We start from the raw sequence: 21,650 nt of genomic DNA on the forward strand, positions 1-21,650 counted from the left end.
ACATTAATTATATGAAATTCCCTCGATAGAAAAAAATCGCAAAGTAAGCTCCAAAAGTTATTAAAAACATGTTTTGTTCTGTTATTTAATATGTTATAGGCATGGAAAAAATCACAATGTATCTTTAGAGTTGGCCTCTCGGAAGCTGGGCGTACTGTACAGGGCCCGCAGATACTTTAATAGTACACAACTGCTGACCCTGTACAAATCGCAAGTGCGCCCTACTGTCGAATTTGGCAGCCATCTCTGGTCCGGAGCCCCTAAATACCTGAAAAAAACCCTTGACTCTGTGCAAAAACGGGCGGTCCGTTTGATAGATTCCCCAATCTTAACAAACGGACTGCAATCTTTAGAGCACTGGCGTCAGGTAGGTATGCTGTCCTTGTTCTATCGGTATTACAATGGAAGATGCTCTGAGGAACTAGCGTCATTGATCCCTTCGGCACCGGTGCGTAGTCGGGATACACGCCAAACGCGCGCCCAACATTTGTACACAGTTGACATTTGTCACATGGAACGGGTCGCTTCTACGATTCGGTCTTAAGTTCTACAGCTCGGCTGTGGAACGAACTGCCGGCCTCTGTGTTTCCTCCCTCCTACAACATGGGACTCTTCAAGACCCATGTTCACTCCTTCCTCTCCACAAAAAGACCCTCCACACTGCATCCCCAAAGATGACATAGGCCCTGAGGGAAATTATTTTCTTCAGGGCCTCCTGTGTGGAGTTAATATAAAAAAAAATGCAACTAAAACATTTGTCGAGAGATTTGTGCTCTATTTCAAACGAGTCGTGTTTTATTAAATATTTCCACCATTTTCGCTTAATTGTTATCGTTTTTAATATTAGCACGCTCCCTCTAACATTCGTATGTACATATCTCCCTTTCAAACCATCTTTGAACACTTACTACCGGGCCTTAATAATGTTAATACTCTTGGCCGTGAAAATCTTAAATCATATCCGAGTATCAACATTATTTTTTTTAAACTATTGCGTAGTTTCAGCTTGTGTTGTTGTATGCGTTGAAAATACCGTGTCGTGGTAGTGAAGAAATCTCAATAAATTAACAATGATTTTGTTTCTTGTTTGGAGAACACTGAAGACAATAGTCACGCAACGGAAGCATGTTAATTTCAAGTACATTTGCATAGCTGTCGGCTCTCCAAGCTGCATGTAATTAGTGACTTGTCTTACGATTGTTTCGCATGTTTGGTGGGAGAGTTTTTGTGAGATATTTATTATGTATACCTACACTTAAATTTGCACTCACACTTAGAGAATATATATTATATAGACTTTTAAAGATTATAGCAAAAATATTTGCTAAATAAAAACAGCAAAATTTCTCTAAGAAACAATACAGGCCGTCATGGGGTAAAGTGTAAAATTTTCACGTTTTGACAGATCGCAAAGGAACACAAAGTAAATAATAGTCTTTGTCCGAGAGGTTAAGCAAAATATAGTAAACATTACATCGGGCAGCGGGCTAAATGACGGCAACGGTCTTTCTAGTGTTAAATCTGTCAGATTAGAAATTTATTTAAAAATATTCCAGCTTCACATTCTTTTTTCAAATTTTTGAATGTGTACATATGTCGTAAACTTTTAAAACCAAAGACAAATCTTATATGACCATGTGAGGATGTGTCAATTGGTGACAGATATAACACAATGTGATTCAACAGCTTTTGATGTTTACTGACAGTGAAGTGAAGTAAACAAAGTTATTGTTTTATTTTAAAAATAAGTAATGTACATTGAAAATTAAAACTCTTCAAAACACAAAAATTCCGTAACCGGATAAAACTGAACAGTGACAAAACAAAACTCAATAAAATATCAGGTTAGTTTAAGTTAGGTATGATTTGAAATTTTCACAGCCAAATGTATTATAGTGATTTGTTTTTGGGGTATTATGCCGTGTTGCTCTACCTCCTTCTTTAGTCAACATTTCGGACAGCATTGCAGTGTCCGTCATCAGGGCAGATGTGTAATCTGATTACACGGCATAATACCCCAAAAACAAATCACTATAGTTTAGGTTAGGTTAATTCAGTTTGTGTTAAATCACTTTTCTTCAATGTTCTGTTTCGTCACTATGTATTCTGTTCCGTCTGAATAAATAAAATATAATAATAAGTTTGTCTTGTCTTGTTTCCAGTGCAAATGGTCGCGCAAAGGCTTCATGCGCACGCGGTGGCTCGTGCGCGGCACCGCCCTCGACCTGGTCAACGTGCACTTGTTCCACGACGCCAACAACATGGCAGCCATCGACGGGGACGGTGGCGGGCATGGCGGGGAGTCAGTGTACGCGCGCTCCCGGCGGCGCGCCCTCCGCCACACGCTGCAGCACATGCACATGAACGGACAGGCACCGCCCCCCTTCTTCATGTTCGGGGACTTTAATTTTAGATTGGACACTGGGCAAGTAGTCACGGTGAGTTGATTACCATACTGCTTTTTTAAATAATGAAAGATAAAAATTCCCTGGTTACGAATAACCTGATAATATTTGAAAATCTCCTACTATCATCATTGAAAGCGAAAGATGTTGCCTATGATGGAGGACTTAAGCAGCAGAGGAAGCGAACGCACGGCACATGTTTCATTCCATTTCATAAGAAATTATATGCCTGTGGTGCTTTTATATTCCATAAGATGGTTACAATAACAAAACAGTATTGTCACATATGCTATAAAAATTACTTATACAGTATAGACCCGGTAATTTGTCTGTAATCTATATAATTTTCAAATTACTGGAATATTTAAGAAATTACTGGATTTTCATGTTTGAGAATTTGATGTTTTCTGGAGCCTTTTATTTATTTTATAATTTTATTTTTTTAACCTTTCAAATCGAATACTGTGGCTTTTCTATTTATTTATAGAGCGGAGAAGGTTTACATGTCTTCTGGTTCCACAATGTGTGTTCCCAGGTCTCATCTCTCCTCTCCATTCCCCCTTAGTTCTAAATTTTCGCTGTGCGCCAGTTGATTCTATTTTCGTAATAACTTACTTGTTTTTTACAAATGATGTTTTTGTGAAATGTACCATCTTACCAGATCATGGGGGTAGAGTGCTCTAACTTCGGGAAGTGATTCTACACGATGGTAAAAGTAAAAAAGATACAAAACATAAGTATAGGAAACTTTGGATATTCATTGCAACATCACAATCTCCACAATACGCTAAGAATGTGTCTCAACAGATGACTGTTAGAATTCCAATATCATCAAATGACTTCCTTAGTTAGGAGCTCATCCACCCCAGATGAGATTTCTAATAATAATAGTAATATATTTCACATAGCAGCACTTTTAAGAGAAGCCTGTTTTAAAGCTAATGAATCCAATCTCTGTTTATTATCAGAAACTAACAGAGGACCTGAAGATCAATCGTATCTACAACAGTAAGTCCGTGGAGCACACCAAGCTGCTGTTCCGTAGTCCTGCAGATGAGCGCATCATCCTCAGCGTGGGCAAAAAGGAGTTCAGCCACGTGGAGCATCAGAAGGTGTTCAGAGAACCCTGGGTGAGACAAATTCATTGTAACATATAACTTTATTTATTTATTTATTTTTATTTATTTATTTAACGCCCAGAGGGCTTTTACATGGTTGGTAGTATAATTTTAATTTGACAAATACTTTCAAACATAAAAAATAAGAATAAAATTACATTTGATAAAAGCTATGCAACAAGTCATACAAACACAAGAATCAAAAACAGAAAATTACAGCTATTTGTTGGTTTACATGATGTGTTTAGGAGTATTGTTGAAATAAATGTTTTAAATGATCCACAAAACTTGCCAAGTTGGTATTGAATATGTCAACATCACCCAAGTAATGATTTCCCATGGTGTGAAGTCGTTGTATCGGAGAGTGGGCAATGTAGTTACGCTTATGTGTGCTGCTGTAGAATATTGTATTTTGTCGTGTTGTTACTGTGGGTGTATGTATGTTTATAAGTTGCAGGAGTTCACAACAGTCGAATTTAGAGTTAAGTATTTTGAATAAGAACGTTAAATCGTTTATTTTACGTCTATCTTCTAATGTATGTATTTTTAGAGTATTTAGTAAGAAATTGTATTTTAAGTCTTCGACAGGGATATTTAATTTAAAATTTATAAAACGTAGAAATTTTTTTTTGTATTCGCCCAATGTTGTTAATGTGAATTTTATAAGATGGAGACCAAACTACTGAGTTATATTCAATTAGACTTCTTACTAGAGATACGTATAATAGTTTAATGGCTTGCAAAGAATTAAAGTTTTTAGTTGTTCTTAATACGAAGCCTAGTGTTTTCATACCTTTGTTCACAATTTGATGGATATGATTGGTGAAACTTAGTTTTTCATCCAAAATAATTCCAAGATCTCTCATTTCCGTGACTCTTTCTAAAGCTATGTTATTGACGGAATATTCAAATAAAACAGGATTTTTGTTTCTGAAGAAAGTCAAGGTTTTGCACTTTACTACATTTAAAAATAAATTATTTTGAACGCACCAATCTCTAAACTTACTAATATTTGACTGTAGTATATGGCAATGATTTATATCAGTTATTTTCTTGTATAGTTTGACGTCATCTGCAAAGAGCAATACCTCGACATCGTTGAAGCAATTGGTTATATCATTGATGAAAATGAGGAACAAAACCGGGCCAAGGTGACTACCTTGCGGTAGGCCACTGGTAGCCCGGAAAGCTTTCGACATCCAAGATTTTATTTTAACGAACAGTTTACGATTTGACAAATAGCTACTAAACCATTTTAGCATGTTATCCCTTATTCCTAGAGCAAATAGTTTTTGGATTAGTAGTTTATGGGATACTTTGTCGAATGCCTTCGAAAAGTCTGTATATATACAGTCGACTTGTTTATTTTCTGCAAATGATTGTATAATGAAGTTTTGAAATACCGTTAAGTTAGTTGCGGTGGATCTTCCTTTCATAAAACCGTGCTGTTTTTGATTAATTAATTTTATTAATTTGGGATAGATTTCATCAAGGACTAATGATTCAAAAAGCTTTGGCAGTACTGACTGTATACAAATGGGGCGATAATTAGCTATGTCAGTATCGTCTCCTTTTTTGTAGATCGGTGTAATGAAGCTAGATTTCCAGCGGTCTGGAAAATGTCCAAGGGACAAGAGACGGTTAAATAGTAATGTAAGTGGTTTAGATAATGTATTAGAGCATGTTTTGAGGAATATTAGTGGAATGTTGTCTGGGCCAGCGGATTTGTCAGTGTCTAAGGAAAGTAATTTTTGTTAGCAACACTTTTGTGTGATTTGGCAGTTTGTTAAGTTTGTGGTCATATTAAATTTGTATTCGGGTATTTTATCATCTGGAATGTCTTCATCATATACATTTTTGAAGAAGTCCGAAAAAAGGTTTACAATATCCTGTGTATTGTTTGCACTGATTCCATTCATATGCATATTGGCGAGTAGTCTGTGTTTTCATTGTTCATTTTTTTAAGAAATTTCCAAAGGTTTTTGGATTTAAAGACAGTGTCCTCGACAGAGGTTATGTACATTTTGTAACATTGTTTGGAAAGATCTTTACATTTTTTCCTAGTTTCGCTAAAGATTATATAATCATTTATGGATTTACTTTGTTTGAATTTTTTGTGTTGACTCTTTTTTTGCTGAAGAGAGGCTGTAAGCTCTGATGAAAACCAAACCGGGTAGGTATAGCTTCTTGGTGTGTAAAAAGGTACATAGGATTCAATAGTATTAGAAAAATATAAATAAAGTTTATTAACGATTCATCAACGCTTTCATCGGATAAAAAAGACCAGTCTGTATTTGAGAAATGGGAGTTAATTGAGTCGAAGTCGGCTCGTTTAAAGTTTAGGACGCTTTGTGAAGGTTTCCTTTCATTATCACATGTCATATTTAATTTAATGTATAGGGGAGGATGATGATTATCTATAGGTAGAAGTGGATCATTTGAGAGTTCAACAGACATTTTAGGATAGTTTGATAAAGCTAAGTCTAATAAGCGATTGTTACTGTTATATATAAAATTATGTTGATGAAAGTTTAGAAAGTTTACCATGTCCAAAATTTCACGTGCACGATCGTTTTCACTTTCGTTTATGATGAGACCACAGTTATTTGCTTTCCATATTAAGTTTGGTAAGTTATAATCCCCAAGAATAACAATTTTCGAGTCAGGATATTTTGATGAAATTGTTTCGATGTCTTGACAGTGGTTTCTATATGACTGAGGGTCAGAAAGTGGTGGTAGATAGGCCGTTCCAAATATAATTTTCTCGAGAGGAGTCGTTATTTGCACAAAAATATGTTCGATGTTATTGTGTTTCGTGGTTAATTTTCTTGCTGACAACTTCTGTTTTATTGCAATTAAAACTCCTCCACCTCTTGACTTGGAACTTGATCTGACGTTTCTGTCGCAACGAAATACTTTGTAGTTAGTAAGACCGAGTTCAGTCGATTTGATTTCCGAGTTTAGCCAGGTTTCCGTAAGTATAATGATGTCATGATGATGAGAAGGTAGAGCTGCTTGTAGGTCATCGAGTTTTGATCGCAGTCCGCGGATGTTTTGATAATAGATTTTTATGGTTCTGGTTCGGTTAGGTGGGATTTCTTGAATATTTTTGTAACTTCCTAGTTTTTTGGTCGATTCGGCACGATTTGGGGGGTGGAGTTAATGTATTTTATGGTGACATCTTCACCATTTTCTTTCCTTTTTTCCAGCTGAACCCTCAGATCGCTCAGAAATTTTTGTTGCGCCGGTGTTGAGTCGGGGTAAATTCTGACATTGTTCTTGAGAAGACTTCGTTTGCTTAGAATATTTCTGGATTGTGTTGAATTTTGTAGTTCTATTTTTATTGGTCTAGGCTTGTCATTTAATAATTTTCCAACCCTATAAAATTTAGAAATATTTTCATTTGCTGAATTGTCGATTACACCGATTATACTGGTGACAGCTGCCTGGTCATCCAAGATCCTGCCAGCTTCTGTCGCTTTAATGCTTTCGGGCACATTGCAAATAATAATATTTTTAGATCGCACTTGTTGTTCATTCATTTCCGAAATTGCCTGGCAAATATTAAAGTTGTTTTGCTTGGATTTGCTCTAATATCCTTGTATGCGCAGTTCACCTTCTAAATTAGCAGTTTTGGATGCTACAGCTGAAGACATGGTACTTATGGCATTTCACATGCAATTGGGGAAATTTTAGAGATTTGATCCTTGTTAAATTTGTTGGCCGGATCAAAAAGTACTTTATTTAAGGCATTGATAGCTATTTCTGCTTTGGAGATGAAATTTTGCACATCCATTGTGAAACGTTTAAAAATTCACTATTCACTGCTTATCACTGTTGGGAGTCGATGAATTATTTTTGCTTTTGTTGACACAGTACACAAGTTCTTCCAATGCTAAATACTGCTATGTTAGTAAATAAGTGCTGCTTGTTAATATTCGATAATATTTATGTGTAATAATTCACTGTAATTAGTTTAAATGTTTAATTTTGACAGGAGTAGATCAAAATATGTTTGTACTGTCAAAAGAGTATTGTTGTTTATGTTGTTTAATAACTTCTTTGTCTTCTGCAATCCTGGTCGCCGAAATCTTGTTCTATGGCTCACTGTAACTTCTTATTTCTCTGTCTTTTGTTATCCTAGTTGCTGACATCTTGCCCTGTGGCCCATTGTAACTTCTTACTTCTTTGTATTTTGTTATCCTGGTTGCTGACATCTTGGTCTGTGGCTTGTTGTACCTTCTTACTTCTTTGTCTTTTGCTATTCTGGTTGCCAACATCTTGGTATGTGGCTCACTGTAACTTCTTACTTCTCTGTCTAGTGCTATCCTGGTTGCTAACATCTTAACAACCAGGATAGCAAAAGCCCCTTGAGGATAAGAAAGCATTTTATGTGCCCTTTCAAGATTTCAACATTGGTTGGTGGCGATTTGGGGCTTCACAATTGAGGATCCATAGTCTCATTGACTCCAGACGGTTGGGAGCAGTTGGGACTCTTGCGTGGTACAGACATTAAAAAAATCAGTATGGATAGATCGGTAATACTTTCACTAAACAATTTATTTATTATATTTCAGGTTTTGAAGCATGACAAAGAGATGGAGTTCTTCAAGCAGCATCTGTTTGAGTATCCCATCAAGTTTGCACCGTCATATCCCTTTGAAGAGAATGTTGAACAACCAACACACTACATGAAGACAAGGTAAATATTTATATAAACACAAACAGTTGTTACATGAAGGATTTGTAACAAGGTGTGTGGATCCTTCTACTTATTTTATATTCTATGTTTTCGGTGTGTGACACATCCAGTATTTACGCATTAACCATTGCGCACTGGTCAGATTGCCAAGCCTGGAATTTTTGGGACACATCGGTTGCCAAACCTGCGATCGAATCACAAAAACCTGAGGAGTTCAAAGCGAAGCAAGGAGCATTTGAGGAGAGCAGTGGGCGCCCTTTTGGCTGGGGACCAACGAATCCTTTTGTTTCATCATCACATTTTATTTGAAATACATCTACCGATCCTTGACTGATACTGGCTCTAGTCTTGGGGACAACTTTCAGAAGGACATTCTAAAACCATCAAGGAATATTTATGGAAATTAAGCTGAGATGATTTGCTGCTGTCAAGCTGTTTTCAACCACGCTATCACACCATTCTGTAACTAAGTAAGCCTCTTTTTGCCAGACAATTTAAATTTAGGATGCAATATTATTGAATGTAAATCTTAAATGTGTTACTCTTTCTTTCTGTTTTACAAAAACCTCATCCTTTACAGATCAGATTCTAATATTTTGCATTGGAGTACTCACGGCTTTATTTTAGCTGACCTTGACAAAATACTTAGAATAAGAGTTTGTATTTTTACCACCTAATCCCAAGGTAACACCTTACAATCACTGAACAAATAGTCCTAACAAGTGTGATCTATACCAATTTCAATGAAAACTGATGTTGCCAATTTAAATAATACCTTTGGACTCTTGCGTGTTTTCATGGTTTTTAACTGATACAGAACTCTTGCAGTAAAATATGTCTGTGTTTGTTTATGTTGCAGATGTCCGTCATGGTGCGACCGTGTGCTACTGTCCCAGGCGGCGCGCCTCATCATCTACCAGAGCGAGGGGCCGGGCCGCCCACGAGACATCTCCGACTCACGCCGCTCCATCAGCGAACATATCGACAAACATTCCAGGTTAAAATACAATCAGTGTCGCCTTGGCGAAAGAAATCTGTGTTCTTCCCAACTTTCCCTCCTTTCCTTCTCCACGCCCTTTAGCCTCAGAACATACTTTAATTCGGGATGCCGTAGTCCTGCTAGTTTCGGGTAGTTGGGACTTTTTGTGCTGATGTTCACATAAAATTAGAAAACTCTTCGAAGCAATTTCGTCTGAAATACCGGTAAGAATTTGTTCATAGCATCTCCATCTGACGACTATCGTCTAATTGCAATTCCTCCGTTACCTTTGGTAACATACAGTAGAACCCCGTTAATTCGAACCCCGATAATTCGAAAAAACGCGTAATTCGAAATTTTCGCAAAAAAAATTTCCGCTGAAAAATTTTTTCATACAAATTTTTTTTTAATTCGAAATTCGTTAATTCGTAATTTGAAATTTATTTTTGTCCGCGCACGAAAATTTGTTCGTGTAATTCGAAAAAATTTGATTTTTGCGAAAATAAATCATAATATTTCGTAAATCTGAATCTAAAAGTTAGCCGTGGCGGTAAAACGCCGAAAAATGTATTTTTACGTGGTTATACATCGTCCTAATTAGTATTATTATTTTGTAAATCTGAATCGATTTACACTGGAATGTCGTACTTTTTCGAATTTATTTCGAATATCCGAGTTTAAAGGGCCGAGAAAATACATTTTACGCGGATATATGTCGTAGTTTTACGAATTTACGCCAAATATCTGAATTTAAAGGGTCGGCCGCGACGAAACTCGGCCGCGTAATTTCGATTTACGCGTAAATATATCGTATTTCATCACCGCGACGGAAATCTATAGAAAGAATATATCGTATTTTTACTAACTTTACTTCGAATATCCGAGTTGAAAAAATACGGCACGACGGAAATCGGCCGAAAAATATCGATCCATGCTGAAATATGACATATTTTTACGAATTCACTTCAAATATCTGAACTTAAAAGGCCGGCCGCGACGAAAAACTGCCGACAAAATTCGATTTACGCGGAAATATATCATATTTTTACGAATTTATTTCGAATATCTGAATTTGAAGAGCCGGCCGCGACGGAATACGGCTGCGAATTCTCGTTTTACGCGGAAATGTATCGTATTTTTATGAATTCAAATTCAGATATTTGAAATAAAGTGCCGGCCGCGACAGAAAATTACCGCGAAATCTCGATTTACGCGGAAATATATCGTATTTTTACGAAGATCTCAATTTAAAGGGTAGGCCGCGACGGAAATCGGCAGCGAAATCTCGATTATAGCATTTTTACGAATTTATTGCGAATATCTGAATTTAAAGGGCCGGCCGCTACGGTAATCGACCGCGAAAATAAAGAAATAATTGGTATTAATACGAATTTACAACTAAAATACCACCCGGATTTGAAGAGGCGGCCGAGAAAATCGATTTTCGGCTTATTTTTTTTTTTTTTTTTTTCATAAAATTTCGTATTACGTGGGAATTCGTTAATTCGAAATTTGATTTTTGATGTCCGCTGGATTTCGAATTAACGAGGTTCTACTGTATTATGTAATGTTGCATGATTTACATGTTTCTGAAAAGCCCAATCAAACAGGTAACAAAAATAAAGTCATATTTTATCTATTGCAGAAAATCAGCAACAGATTCCACAGAGAGTGGAGGCAGTCCCTCCAAGGGCAGCCAAAGGTCTTCAGGACAGAATAGTTCTTCCGAGAGCAGTCCAGCCAGATCTGCCTCACCCAACAAGTGCTCCAACCTGCAGTTGAATGCCGTAAGTTTACAATAAATATGTAGATCTGGGCTTGGGTGCGAATAAGAGCAATCTGAAAATATCTTCTGTTGTATGCTGATGAAGCGGTGTTGATTTCAGAACATGAACAATATGGAAGATCTACAGTCTAGGATAAACCAAGTATGTATGCAGAATGATTTAATAATGAATATAAGCAAGGCCAAAGTCACGGTGTTTAAAAGAGAGAATACAAAACAGTGTTCAATTTAGTTGTTAATGGTGGTTGAGTTTGTGCATTTGGGAATCATGTTTTCGAGAGATGGAAAGGCTGTTGAAAAAAGACTAAAATACTGGAGAACTGAACGGGGTTGGCATAAAAAAAATGCCCAAAGAAGCGAAGCTAGCAGTCCACAATGGACTGTTGAAACTCACCCTGATGTATAGTAGTGAGGGATGGAACTGGCAGAGGTAGGAATAGACTGAATTCCGTGGAAATGAAGTATCTGGGGGGGTGCGGTAAAACCAAGAAGAATGGTCGGACAAAGAAATGTGGCCGCCATGTAGCACTTTATTTTCTTCTTAATTTTTTGTATCTCCATAGAGACAAGCACACTTCCAAAGCAGTAGGATTTGTGCCTCTTCGTTGGAGTAGATTAACCGTGGATATGATAGTCCGTATTTTATTTGAGTTATTTAATATATGATTAAATATCCATAACACTTTTGCACACGCTTGGATTTTGTGCAACTGAATCCAAAATTGACACTTCTGTTCTATCTTTAATTGGTATGAATAGTGTATTGATTCTGTTTTTCTTCCTTCTAGAGTTCCTCGCGTAAAGCTAATCCGGAATTCGATGGCCTCCTAGTTCCCGGAATGACTCAAAGCAGAAAGAGTATAGCGGATCCCACCAACATAATGCACCAATTAAATACAAGGTATGAATTCATTTTTCAAACTCTTGCTAGTGTAAAAAACAAGACATGAATTTATTCCTTTCACAGTAGCCCAGTCCCTTTGGTGAATTTCATGCGGGACATTAATTTTGCCTCTTCCTCGGTTTGTCTCTGGTACTTCAAGTCAAGCTAGCCTCTACAGTACAGGGCTCTCAGATACTCTAATAGTATATAACATATAGCCTTTTCAAATCGCAAGTGTCCTACTGTTGAATTTGGCAGTCACTTTTGGTGTGGAGCCTCAAAAAATTTGAAAAAACCAATGACTGCATGCAAAAGCGGACAGTCAGTTTGGTAGATTATCCTATCTTAACAAACGGATTACAATCTTTACAGCACAGGCTATGGAGGGAATGCTGTTCTTGTACTACCGGTATTTAGCGTCATTGATCCCTTCGACACAGTCGGTAAACACGCCAAATGCACATGGTTGACATTTGTCACTTCATAACTCATTCTTGAGTTCTACAGTTGGGCTGTCGAATGATTTGGCCGGCCTCTGTGTTTCTGTGCTCTCCTACACATAAGTACTTTCAAGACCTATGTTGAAATAATGAGTATCAATAATTACCTTATTACTCAGTATGTTATGTTTCCAGGGCCTCCGAGCAGGCGGGCTCCCCCACGCGCAGACGACTGGTGCGCAACCAGTCGGAGGGCTCCCCCAAGCTTTGCGAGACAATGGCCAGCGAGTTACGTCGGGTGGCGGGCGCCGAGTGTGGAAGTCAGATCCTCCGAAGGCGTCCTGAATACGGAGTTATCGGAGAGAGCACATGCATGGGAGACCACAAGGTACGAACCATGGTCATCTGTACGATATTAGGTCTTAACCATCACGATATTTCAATGTCCGAGTAGGCAGAGAGGTGACAAATGTATAACAAACAGAAGCTCTCCTCCTTTTTAGGAATACGTTAGATATTCTTTAAATAGAAAAAGTATAAAACTAAAAGCCTAATTCCTGAGGTAATTGAAATCCACAAAAACCCCATTTAATATTAATAAAGACGACGAGGCTAAGCTTAATAGTTCTTGGTATCCGATATTCGACCGCTGCACTAAAACTAAATGTCGAGAACCACATTAAGTTGACTAATTATTGTACTAAAATACAAACACACACTTCACCACAATCTACACATCTGCCTTGATGGTGGACACTGTAGCTCTGTCCGAAACATTGGCTAAAGAAGCAGGAAGCCCAAAAAGACATGATAACTCAAAAAAACAATAACAATAGTATCAATACTCATGATGACTGGAACGCTTGACTTTAATACCCTCTGGCAAACGCTGGATTTTCCACAAATCATAAAAATGAAACCCCTCGACCCTCTAATAAATTCCTATTTGCTCTTTTCGGAATTATTTTTAACTTGCACCTGACTTTTTGTTAATCTGTGTTTCTGATTTTGTGTATTTTCCAGCCGGTGTATCTGAGAGTCCTGCTACAGAGCGACAAAGGTACCGTTCAGTGTTGCATGCAGGACAACCCTAGCCAATACTGCTTCTCACAGCCCCTAGACACCAGCTCCGACCCTTGCTTCCACTCCCACGCCCTCATCAAGTGCCCCTCCAAAGAGTGCTTCGAGCCCCTATCCCTGACGGCCTACCGCAATCGTCTCGCCAGCCACCTTAGCTACGATTCCGGCTTTAGACGATCTGCCTCTAAAGACAGACCTACTTCTCTCGTCAGATTAGACACCGATCCAAACCTAACCGTAAACATCAAAGACCAACTCAAACACAGCGATTACGAGAGTTTTAACTCTGACTCTAAAGACAATAGTAGTAAAAACAATGATTTTGACGAGTTTAATAAATCTTTAAACGAACGATTGAACAGTGATACAATTTCAAAAGACAGTTTAGACGACTCAAACGATAATATTGACCTAATACCTAATGTGCAGATTAATATAATCGACGCAGATTACGTTAGTTACGACGGTATCATCGTCAACAACATCGACCCGCATTTATTATACTGTGCAAACAATTCTCGAGATCCGTACACTCCGGAGAGTATCGACTCGCATTCTCCGTGCGTGGAAATATACTCGAACGACGGAACTGATTCAGAAAAGATATCGTTTTCCGATCTGCCGATCAACATTATGAACGAAAGCGTTATTAAAGACAGCTTAGACTCGAGTCTCGATCTGAGATTGAAAGGTGAAATAGACGACAGTAATTTTTACGTGAATAAATCGCAGTCGATTGCACGGTCAGAATATTCAACGAGTAAAACCAAAAGTGTATCGCCGAGACAATTAAAATCTAGGTTAGAAAATATTTTAAGGACTTCTACGACGAGCAGTATAACTCCTTTTGACAATAACCCTTTAGCAAGCTCTGAAGGGTTTGTGAATAGAAGTGCAGAAAAGACTGTAGGATTATGTAGGGATGCGAGCTTAACCAAAGACGCTACCACTTCTAAAATAAAAGACAAGGCGGCGAGTAGGTGCAATTGCTTTGGTTGCAACGTGTGCTAGATTTTGTGTGTTATTTTGATGTAGACCTGCACGGAACTTGAAGTTTTATCTGATGACTTAAATTATGTGTTTTTTGTAATGCATTTCGAAGTACAGTGGAAATTTTTTAACATAAACCAAAATATTTCTTTGTTAACACCCACGATACTGAATTTTGATGTGTGTTAGCATTCATTTCACGTTAAATCTTTTCCGCTATATATGCGACAAACTTAATAATGTAAGGTTAAGGTGTTTCAAAATCACATTTGTCGACCATTGAATTGACGGGTGGCGCTCTTTTGATTTTTCGACATTTAAAAATCCATTCCGGTTCTCAATCTGTTTTAGCTATTGATCAAATCACTATTGACTGATATTATAATGACACGACCGTCTTGCCTGACGGCTGATCACAATTTGGTCAAAAGCTAAAACGGGCCTAAAGTCGACGTTTAACGCCGACCATTCAGCTATCATAAATAATGGGGCTGATCTTCATTTGATTGTTTTTGAAACAACCCAACCTAACTATTTATTGTATATTTGGAATAATAGATTAATTTTTTATTCATGGTGCTGTGCAGTAACGGGCAATACCTTCGTTAGATTCCCATATTGATTTTTTTTAAATTAATAATAATAATAATTCTAAAGCGTGACAGAAAACAACTGCTCTCGGTGTACTAGCCAAGCGTTGCATCGGCAATATAACTAACTATGTATTGATTGGACGTGCCATCAGTAAAAAAATTAACTGTATTTTCAAAAAAAATGCTTAGCTCAATTTCGATTCACATGTTTTTTTTTCCTTTGTTTATACATTACTAAAACACGCTCATTTTCTCTCATAAGTCTGTAACATAATTTATCTGTAGTGAAAGCTAGTTTCATAAAATCAATTTCATACATTTCTGTTCTGTTAACCAAAAAGTTCTTATTTGAGTTTTGTTGCGTGAACTCAAACCAATTTTATCTTTAAAATTTTATTTATTAATAATTGTATTTAATTCTTAAAGTTTTACTCTTACCTACCAAAGAGAGCAATATTACTCTAGAGTTTTTTTTTTATAGGATAAGTCAACATTATTATTTTTACTTAAAAGCATATTATTTTTGCTTTAACTTATATGACTGAACAAATTTCTTATGTTCATAACTTAATTTTTCACAAAGACAGTAATGAATTTGTATATTTATTTTAGACATTTTTCAATATAACAATATATTTTTTATTAAATTATATTCCGTTAATATTATGAACTAAATATAACCATAGATTAAAAATCTGACAAGACAATTAAATACATGTTTATTTCTTATGCCCACAAGAAAGACATCAGAAATAAAAGGTTTATATCAATACAATAAAATTAGTGTTTCAAAGGAAATTAACACTAAATATGTTCTATGTATATATTGTAATCCAATATATTAAGTATATTTATGTCAAAAATTTCTAATGCATTATTTTGGTTCAATAATAATAAAACTTTTGAACCACGCCAACAGATGGCACTAATGTCGTGGCAACATTGCCAGTATGAAAAAATATTTGACAAGTCTTAATTATATCATTACAAATTAGTGTCTATGTTATCATTTGTCTATGTTTTTCAATAATTTTCTTTCTCTTTTGAAGCAACTGAAATATTTGCAACGAAATCTCAAAATGTATTATTATATTGCTGATTTACGAAAGAACGTCATCAGCGTAATTAACACGTTCACGGACGCAACTTCTATTGACGTCGTTTTTGAGGTGTTATATGACACAACTCGACCATTGAGACATGTTTATTTATGTCACAATGTGAACACCTCTATAATTGATAGTGTCACATTCAAAGATGATAGACGGTTAAAATTTTTTACTACTGATTTTCATTAGTATGGTTTTATATAAAATATAGCATATATGTATACACATGTCATATCACGAACCTCTGTTTTCCGTCAAGTGTCCGTCAATATGTTAATATTCAAAATTTATTATGATTTTTCGCAGATTATTAATATAGCAATTGACTTTTATCAGTTTATTTCAAATTTTTTTTAGTAGAAATATTGGTTTTTATCAGATTTGCCCCTATATTAGACAATGCTGTAAACATTTTGTATGTGTTTTATTTAATTACACTGATGCTAGATGCTTATTTTTTTAGAAATAAGTTAATTTTGGAAAATTATTGTATTTTATTTGAATTTGCTTTGCATGGTTCTAGCAATTTTTGTTGTTAATTTTTTTGCATTGTATTGTATTTACTTATAACTTTTTTTATTTTATTGACGTTCAGGACTGATACTATAATCTGAATTCAGCTATATTATGTAGCTAAATGGATCTTGTGAATGGACCAGATTAAAATGATGAATTAACACATCTATTTATTATTTTGTAAATAAACACATCTCACTGTCTGGAGCCAGTGGGACTACGGCATCCCCAAACTGGGATATTATATTATGTGTCTGAAGAAAGTGGGAAGATGAAGATTTGGAAGTACCTGGTTAGTCAAATCTGGTCATTAAACATGGCTAATGTCATTTCAAGCAACGTTTCAATTCTTTAACCAAAGCTATACTAGAAGCATCTACCACTCTGGATCTGGTTAACGAATCTAGCTAGATTAGAATAGACAAAGATATTAGAAGAACGAGATATGCTATGTTGGCCGCCGGACCGTAGCCGGAGTACTACCTAATTAGGGTACTTTGAACGGTATCGGGACGTGTACGCACAGAAATCTGCTCTATGTATTAGTGCGGATACCTTAGCGTAAGCGAAGGTGTGCAGTAGTATTGGTGAACGAAACCGGCGACACTCGGCAAAACAATTACACACAGTATGAACTGCTCATAGCACATCTCGTTCTTCTAATATCTTTGAGAATAGAACTATATGTTAAAATAACATGTCAATTATAAATAGTGGTCCATCAGGGCCACACTGGGGTATCTTTAATTTTTTTCATGAAAGATCAATGCAATTAGTAAAGTAACTCATACTAGAGATGGGCGTTTCAGTTTATTTTTCAAAATAACCGAAACTGTTAAAAAATAATGTAATTTTTAGAACATAAAAAACAAAACATTTTAGCATTTCGTGCGAAAGAGTTTCACCCAGAAGCGTTTTTCAGCAACGCAGTTTCGGGAGAAAGCTTTTCGCGCAAAAGCGTTTTGTAGCAACGATTTATGAAGGATGTAGTAGTTTTAGTAAAGTGTTGCTGGAGCTGTTTTAAATGTTTCATGCGGAATTCTCAAACGAATTGTGCTCTAATAAAATCATTTCACGCGGACTTAGTGCTTAGTTACACTTTTTTTTAATGGCAAGTCTGCGAATCTGTTACAACCGTTTTTGAACTTAAAACGATTACGAAATAACAGTTTCACATTATTTTACTCGAGTATAATTCAGATCAAAAAGATATGTATCTATAATTTAAAACAACCTGTATCATTTTCACCATACAAACTATACAGGGTGGCACTTGATGCAAAATATTTATGAACAGAATAGAAAGATACAAACAAAATAGATTTTTTGGAAAAGTACATAATATTTGCCATCCATTGTTTTTTTTTTGGGAGATTGTTATTAGACTTAAATCTTCGATTTGCCAAATAGCAAAATGATTTTGTTTTTGCCAATTTGATTGCTAAAGTTAGCCCTCTAACAAAAATTTCAATATCTTTCATTCGCACAAGACGATGTTTCTATTTAAAAATAATCAATAATTTGTAAGTAGATTTAAAAAAACTTAACTAAATTGTTATTATTGAAGTTTGAATTTGAACTGAAGTACATACAAACATGTTCCTAATTAATTTATCTTTATCAATTCAAAATACTATACATTTTAGTGTTAGGTCACACATTTACGACTAATAGAAAAGTTATTAATAAATTGTAATTATATGCGTTTTCTATGGGCATAAATTGATATAATAATATTATGTGCCACAAAATATCACCAACACCATCTATGATATTTTTATTGAAGTAAAAAGGTATTGAAGAGAAAACTAACAAAATGGCATCCCTATCTAATCAGTAACAGTTGATTCTCTTTGTTTTATAATATAGATGTTTCTCAATGAGAAGAAGTAGTTACTGAATATTTCCCAATAGAGTAGTCTGATATAGTTGCAGTGTTATGCTAGTGTTAAATACATCAGAAAGTGGATGATAGTCACAGAGTAAGGATTAGACAGAGCTGCCCATAATTGCGAGAGAAACAAACCAAGTTGCACAGAGCAGGGGGGATGGCGTGGCCATGTCCTTGTCAGTGATTTATCAATAAATAAACCTAACATTAGACAATTAGACATGCGCCTCACATTGTAATATCACAAAAGGTGCGCAAATTGCTGGCTGGGTAAAAAACTTAACTACATATCCCAAATTAGATAAACAGAAGTTCGGGCTTGTTTCCAAAATGTTACATTTTGTTACGCTTTAACGTGTTATAATTTTTCCACCGCACTCAATTTTCCAACAAACAAACCGATGCCTTACTTTAGCGAACTTTACTTTTCTGCGCATGGTCTTGTTATTTTAATGCTCGCTCATCGGCGTTCAACGCACGACTGATGTCGTTGATTATTCAAACTCAAAAATCTGGTCACATTGTTTGTCTCGAGCTCGTCGAAGGGATACCTGGATTTCATGTCAGGGCAAGTCTATGTCTTCTGACGTCAGTGATGATAGATAGTTCATTTAGCATAGTTGCCAGATCTACAGTTGTAGAAGTGATGCTAATAAGAAGCAAATCGACTTTTTTACAATGGTGCAATTGCGGCAAATGATATGTAATTACAGATTTACATTATTTTCTTCTTTTTGAGTTTATTGGAAGAATTTGTCAATGATTTGATATCAGAGTACGCTACTCTAGTCACTTTTTCCATCAATAGATAACCATTTTTATTATTTAATTTATTTTCAAACAGAAGATATTCATAATAATATCAAAATGACGGTAATTTGGGGTTATCTTCTAAAATGTAAAAAAAATTCAAGAGATTTTGCATTAATAATTCCATTTTAATCTAATTTATTTATAAAACTTCGCCTTATGTTTAGGATTTAATTCTTCAGTGCAATTTTCATAGTATTATTAATTTGTATTAATTATAAAAACTAACAATGAATGCACATTTTAATAACATCTAAGACAATCATATCTAGTTTAATACAACGATTTAAACAATATGTTCTTGTTATGCTTAAAAAAGTACCAAAATTAATGGCTTTGATAAAAAAAAAATTGGGTCCATGGCAAATCAGGACAGTGGCAATTCAACACAATTTTGAAAGTGATGTAAAAAAGTTGGCCTATAAACCTAACCTAACAACCAAATTTTTCCTAACTTTTTTTTCATCACTTTTCATGACTTTATATTACTTTTCGAGAGTATGTTGAATTGCCACTGTTCAATTGTTACCAAAAAAATTATACCACCTAAATAATTTCTAGTTGCTTCTTTTATTTTTTTAAATGGAGTCAAACCTTTGTTTATTTTTTTATTATTACTTTCATTCATTACCGATTTATTATTTCTGAAAAACATGCACTCTCAACAAATCAGATTGAAGTTATTTTCCTATAAAATAAATATAAATATTTTTATAAATCTAACTAATCGTTTATGTTCTAAATTGCTCAAATTTAAAATGTCTTTAGAATGCCATAGACAAAAATGTTGCCATAAATAGAAAATTCTATTATTTCACTCAAAAGTACCTAACTGAATTTTGCTTAATTTTGAATGCCATGAAGACTCTTTTTCTTCCCTTTCTGCTCATTTCAACACTCGAAAGACTTGATTATGTCTTGCCATGAATAAAAAATAGATTATTAATTTATCTGTGAGAATGTTCATTACTTAATATTAAAGATAAATAAAATGTTATTTTACTATATGAATTAGTTAGGCTATGTTTTATAATTTTTTAGACAGTTTACAATAAATTATCTATTTAATTTTGTTTTTTTTTTTGCCACGGTAGACTCATTTTAACTAAAATTATGGAGCATAACAACCTTGTATATCAGCAAAACTATTGCATTACATACACACATACATTATTAACCAGAGGAACGATGGCTACCTATATTTAGGGTTCATTGCTCTAGACCTTGAGCTGCTGCTTGAATTTAGACGATTTTTTAAATTTATAATGAAATTTCCGCTAACAGCTCAATTATAAAACCTACAAGTATGGGATAAGCGATGAAATATAGGTAGATTCATTGGATTTAAATCACAGTAAGCAGTTTATATGTTTCCATATTAATATTTGAAGGTATGATTTTGTGAATGAGCGAAAACTGCCTAAATTTAGCTAGATGATTTAAAAAAAATTATTTCAATTTATTGTGAAATTCCCGCTAACAGCTCAGTTATAAAATGTACAAATATGAGATAAATGATGAAACAAAGGTGAATTTATTGGCTTTAAATCACAGCAAGCAGTTTATATGATTCCATATTAATATTCGGAAGTTCGAATTCTTGAACGAGTGCTGGAGATTCCAAACACGAATGCCCGGAAATCTCCGTCGCTCGAGGCATTTTTTTAGTAAATTCCCCATCGTTTGAGTGGTTAGTACAATAATTTATTTTTAGAGAAATAACAATGTTTTAACTTCTAAAATTTATCTGAAAATATTTCCAAAAACCATAATTTTTAGCATAAATGAAACTGCTATGAATTTCTCTATCTGTTGTGTTATATTATTATTATTTATCCATTATTGTATATTATTTCTAAACTGCTAAAATAGATCTGTATTCCATTTAGTGTATTTTCAATTGAAGTAAATATTATGTGTTGACTAGTTTTATGAATAAAATGCATAGATTTTTTTTATTTTGACTTTTGTTTTATTATTTCAATGGCATAGAGTACAAATGTGTTTAATGCAACGTGATAATTTTACTTAAATGTTTTATTGGGATTAAAACAACATAATTGAAATGAATATAAATTTAAAACATTATTTAATTATTATTAATGAAATCATCTCTAGAAATGTGTTTTAATCGCACTTTAACACAATTCTGCCTTATGCCTTTAATATTTCTGCCTACTTTTGATAAATAAATCATTATTGATTAAATGATGAAAATTTATTACAAAAATCAATGACGTTACAATACATCTAGACTTGCTATTGTCCCAAAAAATCTCTTATTTTTCCAGTCAATTCTTAATTCAAACGTTCATGTTTCACAAAGTCATTCAAAGAATATGTGCATA

The 21,650-nt window shown here is 34.9% G+C and overlaps 1 protein-coding gene across 1 annotated transcript in view; it reads left to right on the forward strand.

Moving 5' to 3' along the window:
- Nucleotides 1–21,240, forward strand: part of 5PtaseI (inositol polyphosphate-5-phosphatase A) — a 50,816-nt gene extending 29,576 nt beyond the window's left edge. The window contains exons 4-11 of the mRNA XM_089646893.1: nucleotides 2,163–2,438; nucleotides 3,374–3,535; nucleotides 8,101–8,225; nucleotides 9,085–9,222; nucleotides 10,850–10,991; nucleotides 11,779–11,891; nucleotides 12,509–12,701; nucleotides 13,337–21,240. Coding sequence (XP_089503019.1) covers nucleotides 2,163–2,438; nucleotides 3,374–3,535; nucleotides 8,101–8,225; nucleotides 9,085–9,222; nucleotides 10,850–10,991; nucleotides 11,779–11,891; nucleotides 12,509–12,701; nucleotides 13,337–14,404 — 2,217 coding nt within the window. The 3' untranslated portion in view covers nucleotides 14,405–21,240. The remainder of the gene's footprint in view (nucleotides 1–2,162; nucleotides 2,439–3,373; nucleotides 3,536–8,100; nucleotides 8,226–9,084; nucleotides 9,223–10,849; nucleotides 10,992–11,778; nucleotides 11,892–12,508; nucleotides 12,702–13,336) is intronic.
- The last annotated feature ends 410 nt before the right edge of the window (nucleotides 21,241–21,650 follow it).

This window comes from Hesperophylax consimilis, chromosome 25, assembly GCF_061612785.1.
Source record: "Hesperophylax consimilis isolate HC1 chromosome 25, BYU_Hcon_1.0, whole genome shotgun sequence".
Lineage (NCBI taxonomy): Eukaryota > Metazoa > Arthropoda > Insecta > Trichoptera > Limnephilidae > Hesperophylax > Hesperophylax consimilis.